Source organism: Parus major, chromosome 5 (assembly GCF_001522545.3).
Source record: "Parus major isolate Abel chromosome 5, Parus_major1.1, whole genome shotgun sequence".
Classification (NCBI taxonomy): domain Eukaryota; kingdom Metazoa; phylum Chordata; class Aves; order Passeriformes; family Paridae; genus Parus; species Parus major.
Genome location: NC_031774.1, coordinates 3,127,081 through 3,149,567, shown reverse-complemented (window position 1 = coordinate 3,149,567; position 22,487 = coordinate 3,127,081). Strand labels below are relative to the sequence as shown.

Sequence of the window (22,487 nt, the reverse complement as noted above, 5' to 3'; positions counted from 1 at the left end):
TCTGGTATTTAAAACTACAGGTACTTTTTTTCTTTCCACACCACCACCATCACTCCCTCTCCATCCCAGGAGCCTGAAGTGATTGGGAAAGTTTTGTTAGACACAGGGGAGAAGAAGCCACGGGAAACGAGCAGTCCAGGCCTAATGCCTTCTGAAATTCGTGTGTAACTGTAAAGTCAGTGTGGTGATAACAAGGATAACAAAACCTTGCTCTCCGGTGTGTTCCTGAGGTGATAAATAACGCATAAAAGATTCCCCTTAACTCAAGAAAGGGACAAATTCTCAGGAGAGCAGTACGCGTTTATCAACCCCAGCCACCAGCCCTGCCCGGGCCCGGGCCTGGGCCGGCCCAGCTCCGCCGCCCGGGCCCCGCCCCGCCGCAGGGGCAGCCGGGCCCCGGGTGAGCGGAGCCGGGCCCGAGCCGGGACTGCGGCTGGGGGCTGCCCGTGTATCGGCCCGTGTATCGGCCGGGACCGCGGCTGGGGGCTGCCCGTGTATCGGCCCGTGTATCGGCCGGGACCGCGGCTGGGGGCTGCCCGTGTATCGGCCCGTGTATCGGCCGGGACCGCGGCTGGGGGCTGCCCGTGTATCGGCCGGGACCGCGGCTGGGGGCTGCCCGTGTATCGGCCGGGACCGCGGCTGGGGGCTGCCCGTGTATCGGCCGGCCCCACCCGTGAGAGAGCGGGTATCGCACGCTGGAAGCCTGTCTGTCTGCAGCCGCTACCTGCGCAAATTGTCTGTCTCGGCGTCTGCGCTCATTTCGCTCAGTAAGGAGATGGAAGGCTGGGAACGGGAGCGCGGGCTGGCTGAGGGCTGGCTCCTGAGCAGGGACCCTTCAGGCAGTGTCTCCACTGACCCTTCACACACAGTGCTGTGCAGCCGGGAAGGAATGTGGGTACACAGGGATTTCTGCTTTTACGGTGCATATTTGCGGCTTTGCTTGTAAGGTAACAGCATCAGACAAGTGTTTTCCTGCAGACGCTGACACGCTGGAATACAAGGTGATGTAATTTAGCCTTGCAACCAAAGACACTAGATGTGCTGTTATTTATGCAAGGATGATATTAGGGGTGATTTCAGCTAGAAAACAAACTTTCTAACACAATTTGAAGCACTACAAAGCGGGTATTCTTATTCTTTATTCTTAGTGTGCTGAACACACTCAGAGGATATCTCCCTAATCAGGTATGTCATGGAACTTTACAAGAAGTTATTCATTCCATCATGACCACAGGTATTCATTTCAATGTATTGTCTAACTAATACACAAGCACCACTTTTCCTAGAACTAATTTATGTGCATCCACCTCTATCTGGGTTTCCTTTTGTGGTTCTATGGGGTTGACTAAGGGGTCTATGGTGGTCATACCCACTGAGTGACCCCAGTGTTGCAGATGACACCACCTTGAGCTTCTTGCTTCTTGTTAGATGGCTTTGCCACAAAAGCCATTATGTTCCTCATTATCTACTGGTTCCAGCTCTGTTTAACATCCTTTGGGTCTACATTTACATTCTTGTATCTATTTTGCTGGTTAGTCTTTAAGCTGTATTTAGCAGCTTCAGGGGGAGCTGAAAATGTCTGTTGCCTGTCAATCTGTCAAGTTTTTGTGCCCTTTTCTTGAGAATATGTCTCTTTCAGGCAAGTCTCAATGCTTCGTTTTCCAGGACAAAGTGTTACAACTGTAACATTGAATCATAATACAGGCAGGTACACACACCACAGTGATTACAGTGGCTGCCATAAATGCATTTTGTAGCAGTCTCCAATTTGGAAGCCATGAAGTAAACCACCAGTCCCACCAAGAAAAATTTTCCTCTTTGTGCCACTCTTCTACTGCTCTTTCTATTGTGGTGATTCCTGACTATTGGACTTCAAACCCATCATTGATGTAAGTACAGCAGTCCTGTCCTTTAATAACACACGTTCCTCCTTGGCTAGCAAGCAGATAATCTCAGGCCATGCAGTTCTGTAGAGCCACCATTCATGTTTGTTGGAGCACATACAGTGTGCTATTTAATACTTAAATAGTATCATTTGCCACTTCTAATAATGTATTTAACTTGTTTATATAAACTCAGAGGACAAGGTAGTGCACACTGGGCATAGCATGAACCATAATATTTTGCTTTCTGAAATCAAAGGGGTGTGTTGCAGATCATCCTGCATTCCCTGGATGGAAAATGTTCTCTTGGCCACAACTTATTGCAGATTTTGCCAGGCATTAACAGGAGGCATTAATATTGCTTGGAAACAGGAACCAAACCATCCTTTAGGAAGCCATTTATAGGCATTGTTTCTGCATACCAACAGATGCTAGTTCCCAGTACCAAACATCTGATTTCCTATTTTCCACTATTGCACTGCTGGTGGAGTTAGGACTTCTATATCTGATTCTTTCATGTCCTCACTGCCATTACACCAAGGACAGCCAGAGAGACTGAATGTCGTGTCTTGCATGGTGCAGCTGAGAAAGAGAGGACTATATGCCTGACAATCACCTGGCACATAGGTCACACCTAGGAAGCTTGAGCACTGTAGAACAGGTAGTGACAAATTTCGTTGTTGTGAAATGCTTTATCGAAGTAGACCAGTGAAGACATGCTGGGTGGCATGTGTATAGAACTTAACCCAGAATACTCTTACCACTCCACTCATGCAAATCAGAGAAAATCCTTATGAAAGGAGAAGCTTCTGGTCTGGTGCTGTGTGTCTGGGACAAAACCTAGACTGGCAGGTCTATTACATTTGTGTATCTAAGTAGAAAAACATCTAGAAATCATTTTATAGCAATTATTTTTAGTCACTCTGAAATGAGTTTTCATTTTAATAGTGACACTATAATATGAGTAACTCAAGGAAAATAACAGCCTTTTTATTGTTACAGGATTTCTCTTGGCAGGTGAGTAACCCAAAGAATTGCTTTACAGTGAAGACAGAAACAGAAGTCTAATGCAAACATTACAGTGTATTTAAATAGTAAATGCTTAACTCTACCACAAGGGAGATCTTTTTGCTATAATAATCTTCACGATTCCTCTTGAAGCTGAAGAATACCAAAGCTTGAGTGCCCAATTCTCTCCTAATTAACAGTGGTGGTAGGCAGTTACAAGTTGACTTCAATAAGTAGACATAAATGAAAGAGCTGAATATGTTTGGGGCAGTGCACCAAGTAGATTCACGAATTTTAAAAACCACATATAATGTTTTTTATTAACATTAAAAGCATCTAGTGGAATCATTTCCTCTCCTGAAGATATCAAATGCTTCTGTTGCAGCCTGTGAAGGAGATCCTGCTCTCTTTCTGTAGGATGCAGTGGCTCTTTCAGATTCTGGATCTTAGGACTAAAAATGTTTCTAGAGGGTACTGTATGATTAACTATAGGTTTGTCTGATGACACCAAAAACTACAGCCTTGTGGAACAGCAGCATCACTGACAGCAGTCCAGGCTTTTTCTGTGTCACAGTAAAGTCCAGGGCTGGCACTGTTTGTGATTGTCCCAGAAGGGTGTCAGTAAATAAAAGCATCAGTGAATCACAGAATTAATGCCATGAAAAGTAGTCTTGCTGAAGTATAAATAACACAGTGTAGCAGCCATGTTGGTGCTAGTCACTGAGGCTCTTTTTGTACTCAAGAGGAAAAGGAGTTTGGTTTGTCTCCTCCTAAAGTAGGTTTCTGTTGTGACAATGTGTCAGGGGCAGGACAGCAACAAACACAAACAAAAGTCACGCACAGCAGCTGGCCAGCTGACTTTATTGAGACTTCTCCTCCTTATATAGATCAGAAAGCACGTGTGGTTAATCCTTGTTGGTCGAGCTAGTCACCTCCCAGCCCAAGCAGCCCATAGCAGGCAGAATCCCCAGCAGCCTGGGCCTGCTCTCCAACAGGCCTTTCTGGTCCACTTACATAAGCAAGGCAATTATGTAATCAACCACATTTCAGTTATAAAGTTGGGATTATTTATACCTGTGAGGCCTCCAGGCCAGCTGTAGGCCACCACAGGTTTCTGAAAGAGTTGGCTGATCTGTGATCCAAATATGCCTGTTATTTAGGAGTATTGGGGCTGATCTTAACTGATGTTTGGGTGTAAGTCATGATGGTACATGTCTGAAGTTAGGTGAGTTGAGCACAGCTGTAAAAGCCTCTCACATCCAAGCAAAGGTGAAAATTTCTTTGGCTTACAGCCTTTCCTATGGTAACTTAAGTTACATTTATCTCACCTCAGTGGCTCAGAAGGTTTCAGAAGGTTTATTATTTATTTATTTATTTATTATTTTTTTAAAATCTGGAAGCTGTGCCTGTGAGGATTGGTTGTGTCTGTTTCTTTTAGGTTAGCCTGTTGTTCCAAAAGGCGTTTACAAAACCTGCTGTCATGGATTTAGAAAAGATTCTGCTTGTGTTGCATTCCACTGTAGGGAGCTGTGAGGAAATCTTCTTAAACAGATGGTCTAGGATGAAGTTAATGCAAGTGAGACAACTTGTATCTGAAAACTATTTATTGATAAAAAAAAAAAATAGTATCCCTACTAAAGAGGACTAAGGAAGACAGAAAAGGAGAAAGGAAAGTGGAAAAGGATGGGTAGGGAGAGAGAGAGAGAAGGGAGACAGACAGAAAAAGAGGGCGTTACCACCAGAGGGTCAGGGAGTGCTGTCGACACCCGGGCAGCAGAGGCTGTGTGTGTGTGTGTGTGTGTGCACTGTGGTCAGGGACACGGCTCTCAGAGAGGCTCCACAGGCACAGCTCCCACAGCAACCCGACACCAGGTGAGTGGGAATGGGACAGGAGGGGCAGAACCCCAGACAGGATGGCAGCGAGGATCACAGCAACGGGCTGGAGTGATGCCCAAAAGATAGGCTGGAAATAAATCCCCACAGACCGATGTCTGTAGGGCAGTTATTTGTTTATTGCAGTGCTGGTGGTGAGGGGGATATCTCCACCTAATTCACCCACCTTTGTCAAGTGCTCTGGTATGTTTATACAGTAAGTATTGCTTAGTGTTACTGTGTCCCTGTAACATCGTCATATACATGCAGGAGCTAATTTACATCATATGATCTCATGGTTATTAGATAGTTCTTTTGCACTGCACTTGTCCCTCCCCAATTCAGGGGTTGTCAGGGGTCTTTGGTGAAGGCTTCCAAGGTCGTCTTCACATCTGAACTTTTCAACTTTTTGTTCAGAGCATGCACAGTTACGGTGTTCCTTGGTCTGTCTGGTCCTAACTGGTCTGAATTCTTTGTTTTGTGGGTAATTTGCTTTACATTTGCCAATTTTTCATTAGTACTATACTTACCTATCTCTAAAGCTGTCCACCTGGTGAGTTTTTTTCTTCTTTTTTTTCTATTCAGCATTAAGCAACTAGTTAACCATATACTAGCCATTACATTGTATAGAAAGTTACTTATATCAAGTTGTAGAAGTATAAAAGTTATGATTCAGGTTATATAGGATAAAAAGCTATGATTCAGATTATATTTATATCAGGTAATATTGATATAACTCAAGCTATATAGGCACCTTATAACTTTGACCTAAGTTATATAGGATCAGGAGGCAGGCAGGGTTGGACACAGGAGGCTCAGGCAGGAATGCAGGGACAAAGCAGGCAGGGCATCTGTCAAGGACACAGGGAGGCAGGACAGGCAGGTGCTGGGCAAAGAGGTAGGGCAGGACACAGGCTACACACGAGGCTCACAGGTCAGCCAGTGTCCTGCCAAGCTCCCAGCAAGAGAAAAAGTGCATACATGAGGGCCAGCAAGGGCAGTAGAGCCAAAAGGCAGGCTGGAACTGGGGCAAAAGGGACAAAAAACAGTCTAGGGCCAGGCAAGAAGCAGATTTCAGAAGGCTGGAGCCAAAGCAAAACCACAAGATTCAAAAAGCCCCAACTCAAAAAAGCTCCAAAAAGCTAAGACTCAAAAAGCCAAAAAAAAACAACTGTAGAGCTTCTGATGCAGTTACTTCTGTGCCCCCTGGCTCCTTCCAAAGTCCACATGCTGACAGGACCAAGAGTTTGGGGGTCATGTATTAGCCAAGTGCAACATTCCACAGCAGTCCATTGGTGGAGACCTTTTGCCATCTGATTGCTCTGGAGGGTGCAGTGCTGTTGGTGTTGCCCTGCTGATGGCCTGTCCCATGTGAGCCAGGAAATGGTTGCCATGCAAAGTCTCCTCAAAAATGAAGTTTTCTTCCATCTTCTCTTAATTGCCTCCTGCAAGTAGCACATGTGCTCCCCCTCCTCCACATGCCTCTGACAATCAGTGTTGAGACAAATCAAAATGAAATTGGCTTTTCACAGCTTGGCATGCATTTTGTGTGACCAAGTTACCTATTACCAGATGAACAAATACCAGTTAGGTGACATTTGTGGTGGAAAGACAATAAACTCACCTCAGTTTCTTGCTGTAAAAAATGTGGTTTTCTATTACTGGTAATGTATTTGGAGTCTCTTAGAAGCAAGTTTAGATTTCTTAATTGGATGAAAAAATAGGAGATGTCTAGAAGCCCTTTAAATCAAACAAGCTTCACATAGGTCTTCAGATTTAGTGATGAATCTTCCCTTTGAGACATTCAGAAAGTAAAGGCTTAATATGTTTTCCAGTCCCTTGTTTTGACATTTTGAAGACAAATATTTATATAATGTCCATATACAAAATCCAGGTAGTTATAACCACCATGCTAAAGTTAAAGAAGAGCCTTTGCTTAGGTTAAACACTAAGCATGTGAATAATACTAAAGTTATTTGGAAATCCACTTACATAAGACGAGAAATTTGTGTGCAGAACCAGTGTGTGGACGACTGGATAAATGAATGTATGAAATACATTATGGAGAAACTTTGAAATGAAATACATAGGTGTTTAATAGACCCCAGACCTTTGGATTTCTCCTGCTTCCCCCATTTAGTAAGCTGGAGGAGCTTACTGATGGCTTTAAACTTCTAAACCAAATTCTGGTTCTCATGGTCTTAAGCAGATACCTGCAGGAGTTTCTACTATATTTAGTGTACAGAGAAAAGCATCCCTATGCTCAAAGGAACTGGGTGGTTGGTTCTGGGAAGAGTGCTTTGTTCTAGAATTCCTTATACATGGAAAGATAAGTGGAATAATTTGATCCGACCATTTCTGTTGCTCAGGTGCTTAAATTCATGTGGATGTGAGTACCATGCTTTGTGCTGGACAATTCAGCATTTTTCAGGTGTCAGGCAAGGTGAACTGCTAATTTTGAGAAGAGAACTATCCTGAAACGAGTACTGATGTAGCAAAAGTTTATGGTTGAAATGGTCTTTTCTTTCTTTTTTTTTTTAAAACCCTAAGGCACAACACAGCTTTTCAGCCATACATAATCAAACTTTGTCCAAGAAATCTCAGAAGGACACTGCAGCCAGTCTTGCAATATAAATATTTTTACAGTTCAAGGGAAAATTGCAGTATGGTGGAAATACAAATATATGTATATTGACATAGGTATATTTATGTACACATTAGTATAAAAGAAAATATTTTCAATCTGGATATAAACACAGTTTTGGATAAAAGAGGTTTAAGTCTGTATGCACAAAACTAGCTGTACTGCATTGCAAGTGAGGATTAGTATTTACTGGTCCAGTGGGACTACCATCCATAAACTATCCAAGAAAGAGAAAACCCCAGTATTCTGCTTTTCTGTACTCAATCAGATGAATTAAAAACAAATGGAGACCCAAGAGTCCTGGGTAACCTAGTTCTAAACTGCAGCAAAGGAAAAATACTGAAAAACCGTCTGATAACTCCAGTAGGCCTTTGTGAGTCAAAATACTGAAGCCCAGGACATTTTATTTTTTTTTGTGCACAAAGACAGCTGGCAAGACTTTGGTCCTGGTAACATCAATACTTTGCCCTGTGATCTTAAGAAAAAAAAAATAAATCAATATGCAATGTTTGACATCGATAAAATCTATTAAAATATATATGTAATGCCTTATACATTCAGGGAGCCTCCCCTGAATTTTTCTGAATAAGAGAAACATTAGACCAGAACTTTTCTAATTCTAGGATCTGGATACACCATCATTCTGCAGTAAACTATGCAGCTGGCTCTAAATAAAAAACTGTATCTCTAGAAAGTGGTCTGGCTGTGAGAAGAGAGAGGAACTCTCACAGAACTCTCTTGCTGTTGCTACAGTCATGTTTAAAAAGCTTTTCCTTGCAGGGAGATGGATTCTGTGTTTTCTATTCCATAGTATCCACAGCAGAGATTATGATGTATGTACTTTTCTTGCTTTAGGTTTTGAACATGTATAACAGTAGCTCAGGCTTTTGGTTTGTGGAATTCATTTTGAGGTGTCTTCTTGTGAGAGACTGAAGCATTATGGCTAAGGGCTTAAACATTGTTATGAAGGATTTCTTGCCCTTTATGTCCAAACTGTATAAAGAAATTGTGACCATCAAAGCCCACCCCTTCCTGAATATTCCTCCTGACTGGAACTTTGGACTGAGTTAAGCCACCTAAAGGAACAATGAGAAAAAATACCAGTGACACTATTTACCAGCTGGCACCAGTTACCTCAGGTCTAGGGTGAAGTAAACAAGGATGAGGAAGAAGAAAGGATCCACAAGAAAGCACTTCCAGCATCTGTCCTGAAAATCCACTCGGGGTTCAGGGTGGGGGAGGTCAGAGCTCACAGACTCATTTGCTCTGGCCAGGTTTGCACAAGCTCTTAGTCCAACCAAGAGGAGAGGAGGTTTTAAGGTGGTTGCATAATCTCTGGTCAGAGGAGGTAGCAAGAAAAGACAGCCAAGATGATGGATCAAATTGAAAGGATTTTTGAATAGATGTGTCTGAGTACACTCTCTGTAAGCAACATTTAATGAATATTCCTGAAGTCTAGCTAGTTGGAAGAGAAGGAGGAATCACTATAACTCTGCCCTTTTGCTGTACAGACTTCTTCAGTAATAAGCTGCTCTTTGTGGTGTTTTAGGAGCTCCATGACAGCATTCCCTCTGACGATTTCAATATAGAGCCCAAAAGGTGGAGGTCGGTGGCTCACGCTCTGCTGAGGACCGGGGTCCCTGGAGGCCGGGCGTGTTGCCTGGGTGGGAGCCACTCACTGGGAGCACTCAGCCTTGCAGTGCTCCACACCACCCAGCAGCTCAGCATGGGCCTGGGGATCCTGAAGGTGGAAGCTTTGGACGAGGGCCATTTGGTGTGCGTGAAGTGGGAGGATGGAAGTGAGAGCAGCTACCCCTGCGTCTGGCTGAGGGACAACTGCCAGTGTCCCCAGTGCTTCCTGCCCTCCGCCGGAGCACGCCGGCTGCTCTTCGAGGACCTGGATGTCAACATCGTGCTGAAGAAGGTTGCTCTGGCAGATCCAAGGAAGGTATTTCATGCAAGCCATCATTCACCTTCTCATGAAATGTGTCTAACAATGCTTATTAGTCTAAATTCGAGGCAATTCCAAGTTATATTCTAACCACAGTTTGCTTATTTGCAAGCCTTACCAGGTGTTTGCAAAGCTTTTAGGAAGAATCCCAGTCTGGGGAGCTCAGATCTTTCCACCTTCATACAAAACTTCACTTTATAGATGTTATGCAGAGGCTGCATAAACCCAGGCTTCAGTTTTTATAATATAATAAAGCATTTTAAAATTCTACCATATGCTTCTTCATCACTAGTTGTTGAAAATACAGACATTTCTTGCAAATTTAATTGCACTTTTTCTTCTCTTTAGTCTTTAAGTAAATGGCTTGAAAATCTGAAAAACAAATTGTAAAACAATGGTGACCTTAATCCATAACAAAAATACCTACTTATTAGCAAATTTGCAATGTAAAATAACCTTCATCTTAGAGTGAACTCTCAAACCAAACTTGAATCCAATAATCAGAATTGGACTAATGTCTGTATCCCTGTCTTCTTATCTGCATTAACATTTCTTCCTGGAAAACAGAAGGTTATTGAGCAAGAGAGGATAGGACCTGCCCTCTTTAGGAATTTCAGTCTTTCCTGATACATAAAAACGGAATATATTATTTAGATTTTTTTAATGTTTTATTAAAAGCAGTACATGGCTTCTTTGGCAAACTGATTTCTTTCATTGTATACTTAAAGATGTTTTGAACAAATATGCATCAATCCACCCTGGGTCAGATGGGGCAGCCTTGCTGCAGGGGCAGTTTGTAGAGGCTGACTCGTGTGTTAATGTCTCAGTCACAGGGTAAGGGTCTCTGGTGAGGAATTCTGGGCTCCTAAGTTGATTGTAGACAAAATTAATGCAATTTAAATTTATTATTTGATTAGGCAAATTAAGAATTGTCTGCTTCCACTTATATTCAGAAACTAATGAAAGCACAGCACTAATGCTAAAATGATAGTGATAGTGTTTTACCATCATGTGAATGAGCAGTCATGTGAATTGGGAATTGATACCTACTCATCCACCTTAAAAATCCAGCTGAGGGTCTGTGCTGGACTGAGCTCTTTCAGTTCATGACAAGCAAAGCCATATGCTTTCTTTCCATGTTTTTTTCAGGAACTGAAAAACCCAACACTTCTTAAAAATTTATTTGATAGAGGGAAGGCTTCAAAAGTAGGGGACAGATTTCTCTCCTAACACAAAGTCCTTGTCTGTCTTGTTTGGTTTTTTTTTCTCATGACCTGTCAGTGTTTTGCAAGATATTTTCACTCTTCTGAGCTGGGGTGAAGTGCTCTCCCCAGTCATTTGCACCAGTTTTTACAATTCCCTTCTTTCTATTAAGTGCAGCTCCCACAGAGGAAACAGTCCACACAAGCCAGTAAATTAGGTCATGGGTTGAAATGAAAATGAACATTTATGAAAAGTGTCAGAATTTGAATGGTGTTCAGGTTTTCATTACTTGTTTGCTATTATGCTTTAGGTAAAGTTTAACTCTGATATTACTGATCTAAGTATTACAATATCTGCAGTTTCTAAGGGGTTTTGTTGTTCTAGATGATATTTTCCAAATTTTTTTTTTTTCTAAACTCACCTTTTCCTTTGTGTTGAAAGATCTCTATTACGTGGCCTGACGAACACACAAGTGAATATGAAGCTGAGTGGTTGAAAAAACGATGTTTCTCTGAAGAAGCCAGAGCTGTAATGCGGGCAGATTTATTTTTACCAGGTAGGAATGAAATCCTTGTCTGCCATGCTTGTGTTAAATGTGAGGGGTTTGACACTGACAGCCCTGGTTGGAGATGCCTGTGTGAGGACCAGGTCTACTGTTGTGGTTTAAAACCAATAACTAAGAAAATTACTTATTTCTTGCTGTGAGATATGGATTAGAATAAGGGCAAAACAGGCATAAAACTTAAAAGGAATAAAGAAAGTTTATTGACAAACAACAAGAATAAGAACACCAGAATAAACTTCTAGAAAAACCTTTTCATCCCTTATCTATTTACTATTCTCTCGTTCACATGACAACAGAGACAAAAACTTTGGAACTTTGGTGGTTAAAACAGTCCCAGTTCTTGCTACAGTCTTTTCACCTGTCTTTGTAGGGAAACAGAAGTTTCTTCCTGTTAATTTATGGAGTTTCTCACACGAAAACTATTTTTTGTTATAGTTTTCCATTGCTCTGATATCAGCTGCTCAGAGCTGCTGTTATCAGAGCCCACCCCTCCCATTTTCACATCACTCTGAGATGTGTATGGGTCATGATTCGAGGGATAGCATTTTTAAGGATGAGTATTCAAAGGTAAAAAAAAAGTCTTCTTCATCTGTTTCTGTGAGCTTCACTAGACAACAGTTTTCTCATTGCCTTTCAAGGCTTCAAATCTCCCAGCACTTCACTATACCATAATTACTCAAGTTTACACTTTGAATACTTTATTCCTCCCTGCATACTTATCATGAATTAAAGGAGTTTTTTCCAGGACTTCATTGTCCATCTCCATAGTTTAGCAGAAAGACATTTCAGCTAAATTAAAGCATCTTCTTAATTCTCTACTTTTCTTGAAGTTTCTTTTCTTTCTTGTCACTGGTAGTTTATAAAGTCTCTTTTCATGTTGATCATTCTCCTTTTCTCTCTCTGGATAAAAAAGTTAATCCGCAAGTCTCATCTGGGTAATGAAAGAGTTAAAATCTTGCCCAGGCTGTTGTAGGTAGTTCTGTAGCTTCGGCTGGTGCAGGAACTGGAGCCGTCTGTGATGGAGAGTTCCTCATGGCTGCTCTGGAGAGTGTGGTCACCGTCTCTGCTTGCTGCAGGCTCAGAGCCCCTCTCCTTCTTCACTCGGCAGTTTCTGGTGAATTCTATCACGGCAAAACCTGCAGCCAAGCCAGGAACCGGCCCGGCCCAGACAGGGCTCGGGACAAGCCCCCCGCAGGCCCCATCTCCCAGCCGGGAGATGCAGCAGGCCCAGCCCGGCCCCCGCCCGGCCGCATGGCCGGGCAGAGAGCGAGAGGCCGGAACTCTGCTACCTTTCACCGCCAGGAAACAAAGAGAACTCAGAGAGCTCTGGTTTTACACTTTAAGGTAGGGTTCACAAGTTGATCCCACTTTTCAATGGCCTAAACTGCTGTCAATTCTTGGAAATGACTGATAATTGGTCAGGAGGAAGAACCCCCATCAGCCATCAGCACTTCTAACTTCCCCTCTTTCCTCAGCTTTGCTTTAAAGGTAAAGCTACCCCATGACATCTACCCAGCTGAAGCAGTGGCAACAGTCCTTGGTGCCCAGGGCCAGGCTGTTACATGCATGACAGGGACTCGAGGTTATCTTTTCCCTCTTCTACCTTCTATATCTGAGAGAAGTACAATTAATTTGGCTGCATTTACTTTTCTAAAAACTGTGAAAGTCTCACAGTAAGCCATGCTCTGTGGCTCAGCAGTGGTCTGTGACTATGCAACTGTGTAAGTGCTGTTTAAACCATTTAAATTTTTCTAAAAAGAAAGATTATTTGGAATTGCAAGGGAGTTACAACTGGAATATTTTTTCCCCTTTTCATGGTTTTCTTGTTAAAAAGTAACTGTGTAGCATAGCAGTTTGTAGTGCTGAAGTTCAGGTTGTGTTTGCTTTGCTTCCCATGCATGTTTTACTGGTAGACTGTCTTTTGATCACAAAGTACAAAAGTACAACTGTCTTTGTAACATTTACCCTGCACAAATCACTTACCCTTTTAAGTGGATAATTATAAACCCACTAGGTTTGGCCTGAAGCATATCATCATTACTTTGGCAGCCTTTCAGACTGAGCATGAAAGTGTGAAAGCTTGCAAGATGCCTGTGATTGCTTTTGACAGTGTTCCTGTGAGATCTGCTGTTGCAGAAAGCTGTGCATCTGTATTCAGTGTTGAGAAAGTATCTGTTAAAATAGGACATTACTGCTTTAAAACTTGAATGATGATAAATATTTCCATTAATTTCAGTGGATGCTATAACAGACTCTTCATAGTTCCAAATAAAACTATTTTCCCCTGGTAATACAAAAGTTTGTATCTACTTCAATTTTGGCAAAAGTAAACACTTGTGTTTACTATTAAAAAGGGTTTGGCATGCTTCCAGAGTAAATATGGTGAAGATACAAACCTCATTCAGGAAAATTAGACTTGATTTTTTATTTGTGAAAATGAATATGCTGTGAAAGCTAGCAGGATGTTTTGTAGCCTTCAAAGGGATCAACATAAATTGAACACTGCTTTAATTAATACCCAGACAAAATAATCTAGATCTCATGTTGTGTTCATTGGCAAAGATATTAATTACTGAGAGTTCAATATTTCAGATTTACGCTATTTTTTTCACCTATTGTGAAGACTTAACTGGCTGTGATTTGCCTTCACATGCATGCATTTGCACACTCTTTACTCTTGGAATCTAAATCCAGTGCATACTTTGGAAGCCAGTTCTCTGCTCTTCCACTGCTATTCTCCATCCAGGAGCCATCCAGGTAAAAATATACATCAAAGATCTGTTTCATTCTAAGAGCAATGCTTTTTCAAATTCTGTCCAGAGGGACCTGGAGCAAAGCATGGCTGCAGAAGAAGATGCAGCAGCTCCAGGAGAAAGGGAATTGGTCCCAATCTCTGCTCCACACAGTCCAAGCTGCTCCCCCAGCCTGTTATCCAGCACAGTGCAATCCCTAGCCCTCAGCAAGCAGCTGGAGGAGGAGGACGAGGCAGAGAGGGGGTGGGTCTGGGCTAAGCAAGAGGGTGAGGAGGCAGTATTGGCTGCTGAGGTTAAGCTTTCCTGGTGTAAAGATGAGAAAGTGCCAGAGCTGCTCCAAGAAGACAGCGGTAGCTACGAGGACATGTCCCTGGGGGAAGCCTGTAGTGAGCAAGACCTGTCCCAAGTGGAAGCCAGTAGAAATCATGAGCTCTCTGACTGGGATGATTTCAATGAGAAAGAGCTGTCCATAGGAGAAGCCCAGAGCGTCAATGAATTTTCTGACTGGGAAGAATGTCAGGAGCAAGGGCTTTCCCTCCGTGAAGTTGTTAGGTCCCCAGCACACTCTGAGTGGGAAGAATACAGAGAGCAAGAGCTGTCACAGGAAGGATTTGGTTGTTACCTGGAAGAGTCAGACTGGGAGGAGTCCCTTGAAGAAGAGTTTTCCAAAGAGGAAGACTTCAGCAGCCAGAAGATGCCCAAAGAGTACGGTAATCGACCCTCCACACAGTCGGGCTGGGAAGATTACCGTGTGAAAGATCTCAAGCAGGACAACGGGCAAATTATGAGCGTGCACAGCATCGAGGTCAAGTCCCTGCTGCCCCAGGACGACGAGTGGGATGGAGTGAGCCTCCTGGAGCTCCCTGAAGAAGCCAGCACGCAGACACTGGGAGGCTTTGCAGGAGAAGAGCTGCCAGTGGCCACGCCTCGGGAGGCCTGGGGTGAGTGCCAGCCGGGCCCCTGCGAGAAACGTCCCTCACGCATGAGGCGGGCACTGCAGGCGCTGTACAGACTGTACTGCTGGCCCTGCCTGGCACCACAGCTGGAGGATTAGTGCCTGCTGCAGGGACAGCACAGGCCCCGCAGATGGCAGCTGGCCTGCAGCCCACCCACCGTCGTGAGGCTTTGAGACTTCAATAACAATCAGATGAAGACGAAGAAATGGCAGTAGTAAAAAAGAAATAAGAATAAAAATTGGAAGAAGAAGAAGAAGACAATAAAGAAGAAGAAATAGTAGTAGCAGTAAGAAAAACTAAGAAAAATAAGAAGATTAAGAAGAGTTAGATGAGTAAGATGAATAAGAATTGGAAGAAATTGTTTTAGTAGTTCATATTAAGTCTAGGAATAAGAAGAATAAGAAGGATAAGAAAGATAAGATAAATAAGAAGAGTAAGTAGAAGACATTGTAGTACTAGGAAATAATAAGAATTATAAGTCAAGGAATATAAGGATAAGAAAGATATAAAGAAAAAAGAGAATAAGAAGAATAAGACAAATTAGAAGAATAAGAAGAGTAAGAAGAATAAGAAGAATTAGAAGAGTAAGAAGAATTAGAAGAGTAAGAAGTGTAAGAAGAAGAAACTGTAGTAGTAGTAAATAGTAATAAGAAGTCTAGGAATAATAATAAGAAGAAGATTAAATAGTAGGATAGTGAATAAATAAAATAATTATAATGCTAATAATATTACTAGTAATATCAAGTTAATATACACATCCACACATCATCTAGAATCATGGAATGGTTTGGCTTAGGAAGGGCTTTAAAGGTCGTCTAGTTCTTTTCCTGATAACCTCCTGCTGTCTTGCTCTCTCTGTTTCTCTCCATCACATTTCTTTGCAGCTGTCCTGTGGGAACCTAATCAGCTGGGATAGGTCATCCCTTGGACTGGGTTGCTGACATGGAGGGAGTAAAGCTGGGGCCTTGGAAGGCGGGGTGCTGGGGGGATGCTAATGGGGTCATCCCAAAATAGGCAGGAGTTTAGACTTTTAAGGTGAAAACCCCTGTGCTGCAGTCACAATCAGACATGTGCCCCCAGGGAACCCCGTCTGTTGTTAAGTTCACCACATCCCCTGGTCTTTGGATGCAGCCCCCCAGACCATACAGTCCCTGTGGGAATTCAGATATATCTTTGGGCACTCCATGGTAGCCATGCCGATTCATTCCCCCATGCTCGAGCAGGCGATAGCACACGAGAGGTCTCAGAAGCACACTGCCACACTGTCCCACAGGGCAGAGGGCATCACTATCAGGTATCACAAGAAGCAGCAAGGGCTTTGACCACTCACTCAGGGAAAAAGTGTTTCTGATCTTTAATCAGAACTTCCCCTGGTGGAAACTAAGATGAGCCAGGTTTGCCTGGAGATGCAGGAACTTGGCCAGCAGACACAGGAAGAGAGGGAGCTGGAGCAAAGCATGGCAGCAGAAGAAGATGCAGCAGCTCCAGGAGAAAGGGAATTGGTCTCGATCTCATCCCTTGCTTCCAGCCCAAGCTGCAGCCAGGCTCAGCTGGACTCATCCCAGCACAGAATGTGTCCAGCTCCACAAAAGTTTGAATCAGAATGTTAACAGCATCAATGGTGCTTTCAGTTTCTCTGCTAGGTCCCGAGAGATGATAATTTTAGGAGGATGAAGTTAAAAGTGGTTTTTTACTTTAAAAGTTTGGTCATTTGAATTTATCCTGCAGTCATATCTAATGAGAGCTTAATGACATGAGTTAGGCTGACACATGCATAACTCACAATACAGCAAAAATACAATTGGCTTTCAACATTAAAATATGTGCTGTAGAGAAAATAATTTTTGATGAAGTAATTTACTTTAGTTGTGTCTAGAGTTTCTTACATTACTCCAGAAAATTTTATCAGCATTGTCCCAACTTGTGTAGTAAATGCTGGATAATTCCAAGTGTTGATGGATGCATGCCATCTGCAGGTACTGAGCAAAGGGCATCATCTCCTTTTATGCAAACTCCAAAGTAGTTCGGATTAACCTGGTATGATCGAGAAATGGGATTTTTGTTTTCTCTTAACCCTCTAATTCTTGTTCTGAAATTATTGAAAGAGGCATTAATTCTTTCAAAAGTCTTTCATTCTTCTCATTTTGCAAAGCACACAGATCTGGGGTTTTAGTAGTCATAACATAAATTATCAATAAACACACAAAGTAATTCTACAAGACTTGTTTTTATCCTGTATGAGTTATTCAGTTACATTTGAAGAGGGACCCTAGACAGGTTGGATAGATGGGCTGAATCCAACAATATGAGGCTGAACAAAACCAATTGCTGGCTCCTGCATTTTGGCCTCAACAAACCCCTGCAGTGCCACAGGTTGAGGACAGTGTGACTGGACAGTGCCCAGGCAGAAAGGGACCTGGGGGTGCTGGCTGACACCCGACTGAACATGAGCCAGCAGTGCCCAGGTGGCCAAGAGGGCCAACAGCATCCTGGGCTGTGTCAGGAATGGTGTGGCCAGCAGGAGCAGGGAGCTCATTCTTGCCCTGTACTCAGCACTGGTGAGGCCACACCTGGAGTGCTGTGTCCAGATCTGGGTCCTCAGTTTCGGAAGGATGTTGAGACACTGGAGAGCATCCAGAGAAGGGCAACAAGAGTGGTGAAGAATCTGGAACACAAGCCCTATGAAGAGCAGCTCAGGTGTTTAGCCTGGAGAAGAAGAGGCTCAGGGGTGACCCTATCACTCTCTACAACTCCCTGAAAGGATGTTGTAGGCAGACAAGTGTCAGTCTTCTTTTCTCCTAGACAACCAGCAATTGAACAAGAGGACACAGACTAAAGATGTGCCAGGAAGGTTCAGGAAGAATTTTCTTCACAGAAGGGTGATTGGGCATTGGATGGGGCTGCCCAGAGAGGTGGTGGAGTCACTGTGCCTGGAGGTGTTTAAGAAAGGCTGGATGTGGCACTCAGTGCCATGGTGCAGTTGACAAGGTGGTGTTCGGTCATACATTGGACTTGATGATCACAAGGTCTATCCCAACCTAGCTGGTTTTGCGATTTGCAAACATGAAGATTTTTAATTTGGCAACTCCAGCTGAGCTGTGCAAGTGAGACCTAAGGCTGTCCAGTACTAATGACTCATCCCTATCTTTCTTACCCCTTCAGCTTTCAGAGCATATGTTCTCATATTTCTACTATAGCACAATGGAAACTGTATTTACTGCCTTTGCAGTGGGAAAAAATTGTTCTATGATGACATGATAAAACAATGAAGAGCTTGAGTGGGATCAGTTACCACCAGGAAATACTGGCAAAGAGTGCAGTCCCTGTGCAGTTCTGTACAGCTCCTTGATAGATTTTCAGGCTGAAGAGATTTTGTGAATAAAAATGGGTAGAAAGTTCCTGTTGTTTCTTCCTGTGAAGAATAACATGCCATGGGGAGGCACACAGTTTTCTAAGACTTCCAGACAGTCTTTTTAAAAAATACTCTTAAATGGAAGGACATAACTGTCTTCATACCACAAGATTTGTTTTCCATTCTCTGAGTTGTGCTTTCCTGTCCCTTTTCCAAATAATTATGGACCTGGTCATCTGTCAAATTGTAAATATTGGACAACATATAGCATTTTCATCAGGAACCACGGTATAAATGCTGCTTTTTTTTTAGTGCAGACCTATGACTTGTCTTTCACCTGTTGTGTTGGGCTGTGATGCTCTCTGGGACTAGTCAGGAGAATTCCTTCACTGTTTTTTATACAAATATGTATTGTTTAAAAGCAGTTCATGTGTATGCTAGACATAAATGTTAGAAATTAGACCTCAAAATTATTGCAGCTACTAGAAGAATCAAAATTGGCACTAGTATATTTAAATTAAGCTCGAAGAGCTCTCTGAAGAAAGTCACAATTACTAATATGTAAATCATAAAGATGAAAAAGTCTGCAGGAAATTCTGTGCTAAAATTAATCACTTTCTTTGGAATATTTAGTATTAAATTGAGTGGTCACATTCATATTACCACTTGGAGCTACATGCATAATTTCAACTTCCAGTGTATTTACCATGGTGTCATTACAGAGTACATGGGCAAATGTCAAGGGGAAAGGATACTCCTGCAATAGCTCAAAGCTCTTGCCTGCATCAACATGGCACTGAAGGGCTGGAAACTTGGAGCCTTTCTTCTTTGAAATGTAAGGTAGGATTTATAAGTGTACCAGCTTGCACCTTTGAAAAGAGAGACAAACCTGTACCTTTAAGGATGCTGGCTACACTGGAAGGGAATTGATATGAGAAAAGGGAAACTGAGGAAAAGAGTTTATGGCCTTGCAAGGCAGGATTGAACCATATTTGCTCTCTAGCTTTCTTTGTTTGGTTGGTATTTGGGGATTATTCTTGTTTATTTGTTTGTTGGTGATTTTAAAATGCAAACTGGTGAAACATTAAAAAAAACAAAACAACTCTTCAGTTTTAGTAGGTATTATGGGAGTATCAGTGAGAGTTCTGTTTCCTTGACACTTTGCAATTTCCACATTGTAGCAGTACCATAAAGGTTCAATATCTCTTCAGTCAGTGGGCAATGCTACAGTATTATTCCCAAATATATTTCAGAGTCTGTCAAAGGCTAAATTCCCAGAAAAAATATTTCTCTTCAAGTTAAGTGATATGAGAAACATTTTGAATTTAGCTTTTGCCTCCCTTTGCCTCCATAGCTTTTTGGATGTGAGGCCAGATGACAATTGCCAGTGCTTAAGGTCTGGTTGGGTGGAGGATGAAATGGGTGGTGGTTCCACAGGCCAGCTGTAAAGGTTGACAGGTTTGTTGTACCAAAATCCAACACAGTCCTAGACTGGTGTGCTGAGCATGTTTTGCAGTGCTGTGACAAAGCACATGCTTGTAACAAAAGCCAAAACCACCTGAAAACCTGAAAAACATCACAGGCCATGTCCTGCTGCTGAAGGGTCATCCCATGCCAGGTGAAACTTCTAGCAAGAACAACAGGCATTGGGAATTTGAACAAGAGGACACTACAGTCCATGTACCCTTTGAAGCCTGAAACTCCTGGAGCTGCAGTTCAATTCCAAGTGCATGTATTTATTTTCCAAAGTGAAGAAAAGTCTGTTGGTATATTCCTTGAAATTCTATGTCTTGTTTCAGGAAGATTAGGAAAATATTTATTAGAAAGTCAGTAAGAAAACTAGGATGGAAAAGATGAAACATAAAATGTTCCATTAGTTTTCACATGGTAATTTACCTGCCCTGTCTTTCAAGGGATATTCATGGCACTTCACACAACACGCGTAAAGCTATTTTAATTTCTTAACTTCTAATAAAGAAAAGAGAAAATATTCATATTGTATTTTTTCACCATCTTTCAAGTGTGTGAAAATATGTATATTAAATTAAACACAGTGGAGCAGTGAGTAACTGACCATGAAGTGGTCTCAAAAAGGAATTTAATGAGATGAGATCATATTTCTCCTCAAGGTTTGCACTTTTTTTTATTTTGTGAGCATGTTAAAAAATTCAACAGCTTGTCAATCATACTGCTTCTTCTTTGAAGCACAGGTAGACTATAAAATATGGTCTTTGTGGATAGCTTATATCTGGGCATGTGTGTTTTGATTCTTGGGCCATCTCTAGCTAGCCTTAGCCAGGTGAAAGAGGAACAATAGTGGTTGAAAAATATTTTAATTCTGTAGTGGCTGAGTTCAATGTTTGTTTTTTTTTTATGAGCACATTTTTTTGTGCTTCCTACCTATATTTAAAAAGAGGTAAAAAAGAAGCCCCAAACCTGGCCTTCACATGTGTTTGAAGTATAGTATGTCCCTCAGTCACCAGGTAAAATTACCCAAAGTTCTCAATTCTGAAAGCTCCTTGGAATTTGTTATAGTTGGTATTGGTCCTGCCCATCAAAGAGATGCTGGAATAAATAGAGATACAGGTGATGCCACCTGCATAATTTCAGAAATGTTTATGGGGTCTCACTTCTAGTATGTGATCTCTGTGACTGATGATTGGGTAAATTATCTGAATAGTAACTAAAATACCAAGTAAGGTAGTTGTGATTTAAACAAAGCAATTATTCTAGATTAAATCTTTTCATGCTTTATAGTACACTCTTCTGAGAATAACAGCTTCAGACTAAATATATAAAAGCAAGGAAAAACAAATATGTCTTTACTGTAAGAATAAAAGCTGTGATTCAATATTTAAGATAATGTTTGACTTAAACCAGTAATGTTTCAAGTTTTGCAAAAAAACTAGAACAATGCCAACTTTATGGAAAACCAAAAAAGTAAGAAATAGCATCTTTTTCCTTTTTACCCATTCCTGTGCACTATTTTTAGTTTGAACATGTGTGTGTATATGTTTGTTTGTGCATACAAGAGAGTAAACTGAAAAACTTAGATGATATTACAAGTGGAAATAAGGGAGAAGAGAACAAGAAGGCAGTGTTACATTTGGTGAGTATCTGAAATAGGAGATATAATTAGATATATAGGAGAAAATAATTTCCCCACATCTATTTCTGTGTGTTACAGTACCTTCAACAGGCCCATTTATCTGTCTAGATGGTCTTTGGTATCTGCTATCAGCACAGCTTTTCAGATCCAGCAAGCAGATCACACCTCATTTCCTCATTCTGAAAGTTGACGTGCTCCAGTATTTCACAGCCCACAAAAAGTCTGAAACATGTAAGACCCAAAGTTGCTATGAAAGAGCCTGGAGAGTCATAATCACCAGGATATTTTGCTTCTGTGCTTAGCTGAGCTGCAACATTTGACAGCTTTGAGTTGGCTGCCGCTCTCTGGCACCACAGCTAGCTCAGCTGGCATCAGAGGGGGGGACAGAGTGCTCTTGGGGTGGGGGGTTCTAAAGGCTTACATACTCTCTGTTCAATAATAAAATAATTTTTTATTGTGAATTACTATTGAATACACATAGTGAGTGTTTTAGGTAGTGGCAAGTGGTGTTAGTGGGGAAAGCAGGTCTGAAGTCCATGAGGCAGCTGGCATGGGGGCACAGCAGGGACAGCCTGGGTGTTTGGTGGCTTGTGGCTCTCTGGTCTGTGCCATCCCTCCTCTCAGCACCTTTTGTTCCAGACAACCTCCATGAAATAGAAATGACCCACTGCTTCCCTGGAGGAAGTTGCCCAGAGAAGGTGTGGATGCCCAGTCCATAGGAGTGTTCAAGGGCTGGTTGGATGGGGCTTGGAGCAGCCTGGTCTAATGAAAAGATGTCCCTGCCCATGGCAGGGGGATTGGAACCAGCTGATCTTCAAGGTTCCTTTCAACCTAAACCATTCTGTGATTCTATATTCTGTGATAAGCACTAGTGTAAATACAAGGGAGAAAGCAATTACCAGTGGTGCTTTCTAGCAAGGCAGCTCAATAAAAGTTATATCTTGGCCTCACATTAATTTACACTGGAAACTTGTTATAGTTTCAGGTTATATACTAAAGGGGCTTACAAGTGCAATTTGTTAAAATAAAATCACTACTCCATAGCAGTTTTCTTTCAGCTGCATGGACAGACATTTTACTTGCCTTTAAAACCTGTCCTATTTTAAAATTCCCGTGAATGAACAAATAAAGAAAATACCAAGATGGATTCAGTGGTCCAGGTACTCCATGCACTATTTTTGGAGATTCTCT

The 22,487-nt window shown here is 42.1% G+C and overlaps 1 protein-coding gene across 3 annotated transcripts in view; it reads left to right on the top strand.

Moving 5' to 3' along the window:
• Positions 1-409: 409 nt before the first annotated feature.
• The window catches only part of BBOX1 (gamma-butyrobetaine hydroxylase 1), a 35,975-nt gene continuing 13,897 nt past the window's right edge, over positions 410-22,487 (top strand). The window contains exons 1-4 of one of the 3 annotated variants that reach the window (XM_015631589.3): positions 410-767; positions 1,149-1,185; positions 8,957-9,355; positions 11,003-11,117. In XM_015631589.3, coding sequence (XP_015487075.1) covers positions 9,134-9,355; positions 11,003-11,117 — 337 coding nt within the window. In that variant the 5' untranslated portion in view covers positions 410-767; positions 1,149-1,185; positions 8,957-9,133. Of the gene's footprint in view, positions 768-1,148; positions 1,186-4,269; positions 4,764-8,956; positions 9,356-11,002; positions 11,118-22,487 lie in introns of those variants that run through there. The other 2 variants (XM_015631590.3, XM_015631588.3) reach the window with 2 other exon arrangements.